This window comes from Polypterus senegalus, chromosome 3 (genome assembly GCF_016835505.1).
Source record: "Polypterus senegalus isolate Bchr_013 chromosome 3, ASM1683550v1, whole genome shotgun sequence".
NCBI classification, from domain to species: domain Eukaryota; kingdom Metazoa; phylum Chordata; class Cladistia; order Polypteriformes; family Polypteridae; genus Polypterus; species Polypterus senegalus.
Window position 1 is genome coordinate 72,211,553 of NC_053156.1, and position 12,893 is coordinate 72,224,445.

Here is a 12,893-nt window from a genome sequence, read left to right on the forward strand (position 1 = left end):
TTTTGTGATGGTCTTTATATACAAACTACAAAAATTTATATTTTACTTATATAAAAGCCAGATCGAATGATTTATTTACTTATCTTCCTACAGCGTAAAGTCACAAGTAGACTGCAGAGCTTCCTCTGTTTGATCGACATGGGCATACTCGCAAAATATGAGCTTTATGACCTTAGTCTCAGAAAGTCTTTCTCCCATGGGGCGACTGGGATTTTTTTCTGATTAAGATCAAACACAGTTGGGTAGGGTACGACAGGAGCTTCTACCTGCAGCTGAAGTCACTTCAGTACACATGTAGTTTGTGAGCATGCCCGTGTCAATTAAACACTGGAAGCTCTGCAGTTTACATATGACTTTACGCTGTAGGAAAATACATAAATAAGTCAAGGTAAATAACATTTGATTTGGTTTTTATATTAGTAACATATAGATGTTTTTATATAATGACCATTACAAAACATAATCACAAACAGGGCTTTGCACTATACCTTGGCAAGCTCTGTAAGCAGTGCTTTTTCTTTGAAGAACAGGTGTGGGGCACACTGACTGACAGGATGACACCAGACCTCTTGCTGCATCCAAATGGTGCCATTTTTCACCTTTACGGCTGGTGTTGCTGCGGCGTTATATGTAAGTGGATATTTATTGAGGGGACGGTTACTGTTCTCTTTCTCTAATGTAGAACCCTCATCTGAGTTCACCTCTGTTATAGCACGTCTTTATTTGAAAACAGCAGTGTCAGATCAGGGCAAGTGCGAATGCGACTGAGAGAATAAAGCTGAATAAAAAGAAGTGCTAACCTTTGCAAGCACCATACATTTATACCGGCTGTTATAGACTCAAATCAAATGTATGTTTTTATTGTATAATAGTAAGAATAAGAGCAGCTCAGCACTCAAAATGTTTATTTTGTGACATGGCAAGGCTTAAACCCGCGAACTGTTGATTATGAGTCAGCAGCTCTTATCGCTCTACTACCAAAGTACAATAATCCAATTTCTTTTTCTTTGCTTATAGTCTTGAATAAAAGCGCACTTGTTTTGTTATACTTGTACCTTTTGTGAAAGTGCTTATATGATATTTGGACTTAAGTCGTTAGTACTAAAACATGAAAAGGTTTTGTATTTTAGGTATGTGTTCAACATTTCTGTCATACTACACTTACATAGATCTTTGTAGACACGGAACTCGCATGAAATGCATGTGTTCCAAATAATTATATACTTTTTATACTATACAGCTCCGGCATCTCACTAACAGATAAACGAGGCTTGAGCTGGAAGAGCAATTTTTATCATTTCTGTGGCAGTGGATGGGATAGCAGGCTCCTTGCACTTACCGACACATTTACAAAATAAAAGACGCTGACTGAGAGGTGCGAATGGATTTAAGGTGGGCCAGGTTTATGAGTTTTTTTTCACAGGCTTTGGTAATTCTAGTGTAAAGGAGAATTTGTTAATATGTATCAGAATGTGTTTGAAAAAAATACATAAGTTTAATAAGAATGTTCATTTAATAATAATTTTACCAGTTAATGTAAGAATAAAGATGACCAGCTGATGCAGTCTTGTTTAACACATTCCATCAAGCTGTTTAATTTTAATAGATCTTTAAATTATGTTATTATAATTCTTAAGGAAGTGAAGTGTGGTAACACAGTGAGAACTTATTAAGTTTAAAGAATATTTTAAAGTCAGATATTTTTTTCATACATCCATTTTCAATGGAAATGTATATTGTTAAATGAGCATTTTTTTATATATAGAAGTGTCCCCAAAAGTGGTTTATATTTATTGTCAGCACCAGAACAAAAATTATAATGAAATTGGATCGGAAGCACAGTTCAGTTATCCATTTTTATTTTTGGAATCCATACTGCTTAGGTGCTCTTGTGAATAATTTGTGCCCTTGCAAGATTAGTGGATCAAATGTAATTCCTACTTCTTTTGAACATCCAAATATCTGTTAGTCCTGTATTCATTAAACTGTTGATGTTCACATGACAAACCTTACATATCTATAACCTTACATAGCTAATATCTTAAGTGCGTAAAAAATAAGAATTTGGGAATTTCATCTCCATTGCCATTTCATTATTTTTATTCATTGATCCTTTCATTGTCCCACTCACATGCACTGTAATCCTAATATGACACTGTCTAGCAATCCTGTATTGGTTAGTAAATAATGGTCCACTATCCTGAGGAATACTTTGATTTTCTATGCAATTGATAAATGGTTTAGGCTACATAGAAAGGAAGGTTTACTCAACTGTAAGTAATGTTTTTAAACTTGCATAAATCACACATTACAATCGCCATTGCTTAACTTTAAGATGTTTTTAACAGAGCAGACTGTGACTGAAGCAGCAAAGCACCTTTATATCTAGGCTAAATGAAAAAAAGTCTACATTTTGTGTTTTTGTCATGTTCCATGTTTCCTAATGAGGTATTTTTTCCAGGTTGGTATAAACTTTGACAGGAAAATTAATAAACCAGCTACTAAGAAATGCATGGAAATATATGATTTTAGCACATTATTGCATTTCTGGCAAAGACCAGGCAGATCTCTTTCATGAGTAACTATTGTGCCTCACCAAATTCACTCCCAATGGAGTTATTAGAACATCCTTACATCATTTGTTTGTACTCCTCCATAAGGTACATTTCAATAAGTTTCATATATACTCAGCAAAAAAAGAAATGTCCTCTGACTTTCAACTGTTTTTACTTTCAGTAAACTTAATGTGTAAATATTTGTATGAACACTAAAAGAGTCAACACCATAAGACATAAACTAAAAATGTTTCACAATGTGTCCCTGAATGAAGGGAGGCTCAAAATCAAAAGTACCAGTCAGTATCTGGTGTGGCCACCAGCTGCTTGAAGTACTGCAGTGCATCTCCTCCTCATGGACTGGACCAGATTTGTCAGTTCTTGTTGTGAGATGTTACCCCACTCTTCCACCAAGGCACCTGCAAGTTCCTGGACATTTCTGGGGAGAATGACCCTAGCACCCACCCTGCGATCCAACAGGTCCCAGACGTGCTCAATGGGATTAAGATCCGGGCTCTTCCACTGCGAGGATGATCAGCTGTCCTTCCTGTCTCCCTGTAGCGCTGTCTTAGGCGTCTCACAGTGCGGACATGGCAATTTATTGCCCTAGCCACATCAGCAGTCCTCATGCCTCCCTGCAGCATGCCTAATGCACGTTCACGCAGATGAGCAGGGACCCTGGGCATCTTTCTTTGGGTGTTTTTCACAGTTGGTAGACAAGTCTCTTTAGTGTCCTGCATTTTTAGAACTGTGACCTTAAATGCCTACTTTCTGTAAGCTGTTAAGGTCTTAACGACCATTCCACAGGTGCATGTTAATTAATTGATTATGGTTAATTGAACATGCATGGAAAACATTGTTTAAACCCTTTACAATGAAGATCTGTAAAGTTATTTGGATTTTTAAAACATTATTGTTGAAATACACAGTCCTGAAAAAGGGACGTTTCTTTTTTTGCTGAGTATATTTGGCTTTACATCAATGTACACATGATTCAGATTACTTCCATTTCACATTCATTCTATTCCAGCAATTTTGTGTCAGATTTTTTCATTGTTTACAGTACACAGGCTGTTGCTGTGTGTAGTGTTTTATAGCATGGTTTACAACATAATACAAACAATATATTACTATTATGTTACATTCACAGTTTAAAATGTATGAGTTCACTCACAGTTACCCAAAGCCGAACTGAGGTTATAGGGGCTGTATGCTTATAACTGTAGCTAAGACTGGTGTGAAAGGTAAGACTGTAGGATGTTTAAAATGAATGCAGTTTCTAGAAAAGCTTAAATTTGCAATTTTTGTCAATCAGTTTGCACTCAGTAATCCATAATGACAAAGTGAAAACATGTTTTCAGAAATGTTTGGAAATTCAAATTCAAAAACTGAAATCTCTCATTCATACTAGCATTCAGACCTTTAACACTAGAATTACCAGAGCCTACGAAAAAACTCGTAGATTTGTCCCACCTTAAATCGCTACTTAAAACTGTTCTCACCTCTCCGCCAGCGTCTTTTGTTAATCTAAATGTGCTGATAAAGACAAGTTGCAAGTAGCCGGCTATTCTATCCCCCACCGACTTAGAATGTGCACAAACTTCTCCCAGCTCATGCCTTGATTGATTATCTGGGAGTGAAGTGGAGTTTTAGGGTGGAAATAATAGATCATCATTTGGAATACGTGCATTTCACGTGTGTTCCGTTTCTACAGTAATCTGTGTAAAAACATTTTTAAAACAAACGTTTTTCATATTGTAGTAGTAAATAACAAAATGTAGGCATAAACTATATAATGTATGAAGCCTGAAGTCCAAATATCAAAGAAACAGTTTCACAAAAGGTACAAATATAACAGAAAAAGCATATTTTTAATCAAAAATATAACTACAGAAAAAAAAGCCGCCTTAGCATGCCACATTGACACATACTTATTACAACTGCCATGGTAGCGTAATGGTATAAACTTCTGACTAGTAATCAAAAGGTCATGAGTTCGATCCCGCACGATTCAGTTTTGAGAAGTAAATTACTCTTATTGTTACTATTTTAAAATAAAAACATACATTTAATTTCAGTGTGTAACAGCCAGTGTAATGTATGATACTTGTAAAGGTTAGTTTTTTTTTGTTATTTACTTTTCATTCTCTCAGTCGTGTTCAAGATCCTTCCCTACCTCCCCCCAATCTGACACTGCTTTTTTCACATAAAGATGTGCTGTAGCTCTGCAGCGTACTTGTGACTGCATTCTCGTACCAATGCTTGCGAACTGCAGTGGCTACGTGCACTTTTCGTGGCATTACATGTCTCTTTTTTGAGCATGCCCGTGTCGCTCAAACACAGGAAAATATGTTGGTGTACAAGTATAACAAAACAAGTGCACTTTTATTCTAGACTATAAGTGAAGAAAAAATAAAGCAAGTTAGAGTAGGCGGTTGATACGACAGCTTGCGTGGTGCAATGCCAACAACTGCTGATTTCCGATCCGTGCTACAGTGGTGTGAAAAACTATTTGCCCCCTTCCTGATTTCTTATTCTTTTGCATGTTTGTCACACAAAATGTTTCTGATCATCAAACACATTTAACCATTAGTCAAATATAACACAAGTAAACGCAAAATGCAGTTTTTAAATGATGGTTTTTATTATTTAGGGAGAAAGAAAATCCAAACCTACATGGCCCTGTGTGAAAAGTAATTGCCCCTTGTTAAAAATAACCTAACTGTGGTGTATCACACCTGAGTTCAATTTCCGTAGCCACCCCCAGGCCTGATTACTGCCACACCTGTTTCAATCAAGAAATCACTTAAATAGGAGCTGCCTGACACAGAGAAGTAGACCAAAAGCACCTCAAAAGCTAGACATCATGCCAAGATCCAAAGAAATTCAGGAACAAATGAGAACAGAAGTAATTGAGATCTATCAGTCTGGTAAAGGTTATAAAGCCATTTCTAAAGCTTTGGGACTCCAGCGAACCACAGTGAGAGCCATTATCCACAAATGGCAAAAACATGGAACAGTGGTGAACCTTCCCAGGAGTGGCCGGCCGACCAAAATTACCCCAAGAGCGCAGAGGCGACTCATCCGAGAGGTCACAAAAGACCCCAGGACAACGTCTAAAGAACTGCAGGCCTCACTTGCCTCAATTAAGGTCAGTGTTCACGACTCCACCATAAGAAAGAGACTGGGCAAAAGCGGCCTGCATGGCAGATTTCCAAGGCGCAAACCACTGTTAAGCAAAAGAACATTAGGGCTCGTCTCAATTTTGCTAAGAAACATCTCAATGATTGCCAAGACTTTTGGGAAAATACCTTGTGGACTGATGAGACAAAAGTTGAACTTTTGGAAGGCAAATGTCCCGTTACATCTGGTGTAAAAGGAACACAGCAATTTCAGAAAAAGAACATCATTCCAACAGTAAAATATGGTGGTGGTAGTGTGATGGTCTGGGGTTGTTTTGCTGCTTCAGGACCTAAAAGGCTTGCTGTGATAGATGGAACCATGAATTCTACTATCTACCAAAAAATCCTGAAGGAGAATGTCCGGCCATCTGTTCGTCAACTCAAGCTGAAGCGATCTTGGGTGCTGCAACAGGACAATGACCCAAAACACACCAGCAAATCCACCTCTGAATGGCTGAAGAAAAACAAAATGAAGACTTTGGAGTGGCCTAGTCAAAGTCCTGACCTGAATCCAATTGAGATGCTATGACATGACCTTAAAAAGGCGGTTCATGCTAGAAAACCCTCAAATAAAGCTGAATTACAACAATTCTGCAAAGATGAGTGGGCCAAAATTCCTCCAGAGCGCTGTAAAAGACTCATTGCAAGTTATCGCAAACGCTTGATTGCAGTTATTGCTGCTAAGGGTGGCCCAACCAGTTATTAGGTTCAGGGGCAATTACTTTTTCACACAGGCCCATGTAGGTTTGGATTTTTTTTTCTCCCTAAATAATAAAAACCATCATTTAAAAACTGCATTTTGTGTTTACTTGTGGTATATTTGACTAATGGTTAAATGTGTTTGATGATCAGAAACATTTTATGTGACAAACATGCAAAAGAATACGAAATCAGTAAGGGGGCAAATAGTTTTTCACACCACTGTATATAAAATCATCATATTCAAATATTAACAATTCCCACACACCCTTCCTACATTCACGACATGTGTACTTGTTGCAGTGTACACATCTCTCTGTGCTATGGTTCCTATTACACTGAATGAGCACCTGACACTGTACTTTCTTCCCTATATAAATAACAATCGAGCTATAGCGCGTCTCCAAATAAATCACATTTGAGCTATAGCGCGTCTCCAAATAAATCACATTTGAGCTATAGCGCATCTTTATGTGAATACAATTATCATGCATTTACACTGGCTCTTACAGACTGACTGAAATCAAATGCATGTTTTTATTCTAAAATAGTACAGTACATGCAATATTATTTGAAAACGAACAACGTCAGATCGGGTTTGAATACACGCTGATGCTGTTACAGAAGGTGTCAGCTTATTCAGTGCAGCAGTTTCAACGCACAGTACATGCAATATTATCTGAAAACGAACAGCGTCAGATCAGGCGCATATTCAAACCCGATCTGATGCTGTTCGTTATCAAATAATATTGCATTAGTGCGATGATGTTTTTACATATATTCTCTCTTTTATTCATCTTGCATTTTGTAATCAGTGATCGCATGTTTTTTTCCTGATCTTGCCAGTTTGCACATGTTGCTGTATGGTGGTGTTTCTTTTGTACTCCAGGACATGCAGAGGACAGAATAGTACAGAGCAGTAAGTTCAGCGCTATATGCAATCAGACAGACAGGCAGAGAAGGCACTAGATATATAAATAAACAGGGAAGGCACTGTGTAATAGATATATAAAAAACAGCTAAGGGGATAGATAGGAAGGAAAGGCACTATATGATAGGCAGACAGGGAAGCTCCTATATAATAATAAAATTACTGTTATTACTATATAGATAGACAGGGAGTTCAGGCAGGCAGAACGGCAAACGTTAAAAATAAATAAATAACCTTTGCCGTTCTGCCTGCCTGAACTCCCTGTCTATCTATATAGTAATAACAGTAATTTTATTATTATATAGGAGCTTCCCTGTCTGCCTATCATATAGTACTTTTACTTCCTGTCTATCCCCCTAGCTGTTTTTTTATATATCTATTATAAGGTGCCTTTGGGGTGCCAAACAAGCAATTACAATGATTTTCAGAATATATAAAGTCATTCCTGAATATAAAAAGTCAGCGTTGGATTATATAAAGTCAAAATCTGATTGTATAAAGTCAGCGTCGGAATACTGTATATGAACTCATTTTTGAATATACAGTGAACCCTCGTTTATCACGATTAATCCGTTCCAGACTCTACCGTGATAAATGAATTTTCACAAAGTAGGATTCTTTATTTATAAATCGAATATTTTCACAGTTAGAGTATAGAAAACCTGTTTACAACCTTCTAAATATGTTTTTTACTATTATTAGAGCCCTCTAGACATGAAATAACACCCGTACAAAGTCGTACAATGTCAGCCCGAATCTGTACCGCTAAAGAAGGAGTTTCATGCACTAAATAAGCTATAGATGAGAATAAGCAAGCACTATCTCCACTGATATTTACTATGCGGTGAGGCGTTTGTACTTCATCAACATTAATTATTTCCAGAGACATAATTTTGTCTATTTTTCCAGCGCATCGCGCACAAAAGCAAGGGAACGATGAGAACACCAGAACTCTGCTCACATCGCGTCGCTTCTTACCGACTTTTATCCTCAATTTTTGTGTGTTCCATGTGTACTTCAGGCATGTAAGTGTAGGGAATGAGAACATCAAAGTGCCCATTCATAACATTTCCCGAAAACCGAAGTTTTTTTTTATCCCCTCAAGTGCCTGTCCAAAGTCGTACAATGTCAGCCCGAATCTGTACCGCTAAAGACGGAGTTTCATGCACTAAATAAGCTATAGATGAGAATAAGCAAGCACCATCTCCCCTGATATTTACTACGCAGTGACGCATGTGTACTCCATCAACATTAATTATTTCCAGAGACATAATTTTGTCTATTTTTCCAGCGCATCGCGCACAAAAGCAAGGGAACTATGAGAGCAGCAGAACTCTGCTCACATCGCGTTGCTTCGTACCTCAAGCTGCAAGTAGTAAGTCTGTAATAAGCTGAATAGCGCTACGCTTTGCACTCACAGGACGGAAGGACAATCCGGAATGCATTTATATAGTAGATTATTGTACTGTACATTTAATTGCACACAACCACTAACCTATGAAGGCACAACCTCAGTAGGAGAGTCTTCAGAGGTAGTGCAGTATCTTCAGCAGGTGCGTTGTTGTCTTCAGTGAAGAAGTACTAGGAGTAGGCAGTGGGTGTCTGGGTGCGCGACTGATGAACATCTTGATAGGCAGTTGCTGGCACTGTCTTTTCATATGCGTGAGGAGGCTTTTGTAGGGTATTGCCATCTTTAATCATATCCAAGAGTTTCACCTTCTCCTGGATAGTAAGCATCTTCCTCCGGCGCTTAGTTTTATTGTTAGAAGGCTTAGAAAAAGCAGGAGCCTTCATAGGGCTGATATATATCGAGGGATCACTGTATAAAGTCAGCGTTGGAATATATAAAATCATTCCCGAATATATAAAATTTTTGTGCTTGTCATTTCACTCGTACTAGTGGAAGGTAAACTTCGACAGAAGCCACTCAGAGTCGATCTAGCTTGTGAGGTTCGTCCAAAAATGCACCCATACAAAAAGAATGAATAAATATAGTGTTCAAAATGCCAGGCACATACATCATTTTGAATAAATTAACTGGGCAGTGGGTTTTTTTTTTTCAAATGTTTTTCAGAAGATGTTTTTGCTAACTTAGTTCATTACGTTGTAGTAGGAACTCATTGAATTTACTAAAAATGTGCCTGAGTCGTTTTAATCTATATCAATAAAATCTGACTTTAAATTTATATATTCAGGAATGAGGTTATATATTCTGACGCTGACTTTATACAGTATAATCAGGCTTTGATTTTACATATTCGGGAGTGACTATATATTCTGATGATGACTTTATATATTCAGGAATGACTTTATATATTCCGAAAATCATTTTAATTGCCTGTTTGGCACCCCATAGGGCACTGTATAATAGATATATAAGGAGATAGATAGAAAGGAAAGGCACTATATAATAGGCAGACAGGGAAGCTGCTATATAATAATAAAATTACTTTTATTACTATATAGATATTATTTATTCCTACAGCGTAAAGTCACAAGTGCAGAGCTTCCCATGTACATATACAAAGTACAGCAATGGCAAAAGTACATTCTTGATCCAATGTAGAACCGTCATCATGCAAGTAAATGACTTTAGATCTGGCTTTTATGTAAGTTACATATAAATGTTAATGTTTTGGGCGCATGCACCGTCCTTTGTAAGAGCCAGATCTAATGTTATTACCTTTATTTATTTACTTACTTCCTACAGCTTAAAGTCAAGAGGGCAGTGCTTCCCATGTACATATACAAAGTACAGCGATGGCAAAAGTACATTCTTGATCCGATGTAGAATAGTCATCATGATTTGAGTTTGCCTTTGTTATAGTGTGTCTGTGAAAACAGCAGTTTTTCAAATGTGGGGGTTGGGTTTGAGTTGGGATCATGAACGTGGCTGAGAGAATAGCAGAATAAAATAAAAAAAAAAGCTAACCTTTACAAGTATCATAAATTACACCGGCTGTTACAGACTGGAATCAAATATATGTTTTTATTTTAAAATAGTAAGAATGCTTGCAGCTCACTTTTCAAAACGGACTCGTATGAAATCGAACCCGTGAAGTTCAGACTTCAGTCAAGAACTGATACTGTTGCACCACCACAGCGCTCTTAGCAAATGTGTGTCAATATCAAACTCTAACGCGGGTTGTTTTTCTGCAGTTATATTTTGAATAAAAACGCATTTGTTCTGTTATATCTGTACCTTTTGTGAAACTGTTTCTTTGATATTTGGACTTCAGGCTTCACACATTATAAACTTCATGTCTACATTTTGTCAATTATAACTAAAACATGAAAAACGTTTCTTTTTTTAACGATGTGTGTACATAGATAGATAGATAGATACTTTATTAATCCCAAGGGGAAATTCACATAATCCAGCAGCAGTATACTGATACAAAGATCTATGTAGACATGGAACACACATGAAATGCAAGTGTTCCAAATAATGATATAGTATTTATAAAAGGTGTGATTTTCTTGACTTCTCACTCTATGCAACTCCAAGCAACTGACACGCAGGTAAAAAGACCTGAGCTGAGAAAACTGTGTGCTAGTGGGCGATGTGATAGTAGGCTGTTTTCTGCTTAGCCACAAATTTAGAAGACAAAAGACATGACAGAGAGGTGTGAAGCGTTTTAAGATGGGACGAATGCTACAAGTTTTTTCGTAGGCTCTGGTAATTCTAGTGTTAAACTTTCATATGACTTTTACTAAGAATATCTTCCATTTAGCCACTCTACCATAAACAGCTGTTTGATGGAGTCCTGCTGAAATTGCCATCCTTCCAACAGTTTTCCTATCTCAACAGAGGAATTCTGAAGCTCTGTTACAGTGACCATTTGTGTCTTGGTCAAACAACCTTCTTCTCCCATTATTTACTCTGGCCAGGCAACCAACTCTAGGAAGAGTCCTAGTGGTTCCAAACATTTTCCATTGCAAAAGTATTAAGGTCACTGTTCTCCTGAGAACACTCAATGCTTTTACAAATGGTTTATGTCCTTGCTCAGATCTGTGCCTCACCATAGTTTTATTGTAGTCTACATAGAGTTTGTTGGACTAAATAAATGGTTTGTTTTTTGTCCTGGCATGCAGTGTGAATTGTGGAACCTTGTAAATGCAGGTGGGTGGGTTTGTAAATGCAGGTGGGTGGGTGGATGTGTGTGTGTGTTTTTTCTAAACAATGTCCAATTAATTCAGTCGTCCACAGGTATAATCCAATCAAGTTCTACTGTAGACACCTCTAAAGGATAATTAAAAAAAAAAAAAAAAGGATACACCTGACCACAATTTGGATTGGGTCTGAATACATATAGGAATGAGAGATTTAAGTTTTTGATCTTGAATAAATTTGCAAATCTTTCTCAAGACAGGTTTTCACTTTGTTGTTATGGGTTAATTGTAGATTAATGGGCAAAAATGGCAAATTTAAAATAACATGCATGCAGAAAGTGAAGGGGTCTGAATACTTTCTGGATCCACTGTAGCTCATCCTATTTGTAATATCTTCTTTTCAATCAAAGACCTGTGCTGCTTTTTTTTTTCCTCATGAATCTGAAGCATTTAGATGTTGTAGCTTTGACCCTTATAACAAATTAGTGTACAGTCCTAAAATCATTAACCTGAATGTGTTGCACTGTTTTATATATATATATTTTATTTATTTTTTAACTTTTACAGATGATCATTCAAGAGTTATTCTGCAGCCAATGGAAGATGATCCTTCATCTGATTATATAAATGCCAATTATATAGATGTAAGTAGTTTATATTTATTTCTGAAACATGTGGACTTTTTGTATGTGAAATTATTTGCATGGTTTGTGTAAACAATTAAACAGCTTCTTTTTTTACTTGTTCAAAGTGCTTGTACTCACTGACATTGTTGTGCTTTCTTTCACACCTGGCTTTGATTTGGGCTGTAGATATGGCTATACAGGGATGTAAGTATCACTATAGGTGAACAATCAAACACCATTTTATTGTGCAGTACTACTTATTAAATGTACCAACGTCTATTGTTTTATTTTAATTTTATACATGAGCTTTTTCATTTCCGTGTTCCATGCTTGAATGCATTTTCATCTTTCTTGCTTATGTTTTTTGTTTTGTTTAAATGCATTGGTTTTTTTCTCTTTGTCATTTGGCCATGTCGGGCTGTTAAGTAAAATATTAATAAATAATTGTATTTCTGCTTTGTTGTCCTGACAAATTAAAGCTACAATTTGGGTTGCTCATTATAGTTTGTGTGTGTGTGTGTGTATGTATGCATTTATCCTATATATGTGACATGATAATTTATATTATCTGAAAGTTTACTCGTGTCGAAAAACAGCCTATGCTGAAAATGCAGACTGTAGATTTCCAGCTTAAATAATATGTGCTTTACCTTGATTAAACATTTAATGCAAAATAATGCACCAACAACTGTTCTCTGTAAGTTATTGGCATTTACTTTAATAAGAATTTTTTGATGCGATGGATGAGATCGATGCTAATCATGAATTTATTTTAAATTTTGTTGCC

The 12,893-nt window shown here is 36.7% G+C and overlaps 1 protein-coding gene across 12 annotated transcripts in view; it reads left to right on the forward strand.

Moving 5' to 3' along the window:
• ptprk (protein tyrosine phosphatase receptor type K) overlaps positions 1–12,893 on the forward strand; it is a 561,898-nt gene that overhangs the window by 502,809 nt on the left and 46,196 nt on the right. For 7 of the 12 annotated variants that reach the window (XM_039747480.1, XM_039747482.1, XM_039747484.1 and 4 more), the window contains 2 exons: positions 12,048–12,124; positions 12,293–12,310. In XM_039747480.1, coding sequence (XP_039603414.1) covers positions 12,048–12,124; positions 12,293–12,310 — 95 coding nt within the window. The remainder of the gene's footprint in view (positions 1–12,047; positions 12,125–12,292; positions 12,311–12,893) is intronic. The other 5 variants (XM_039747483.1, XM_039747487.1, XM_039747490.1 and 2 more) reach the window with 1 other exon arrangement.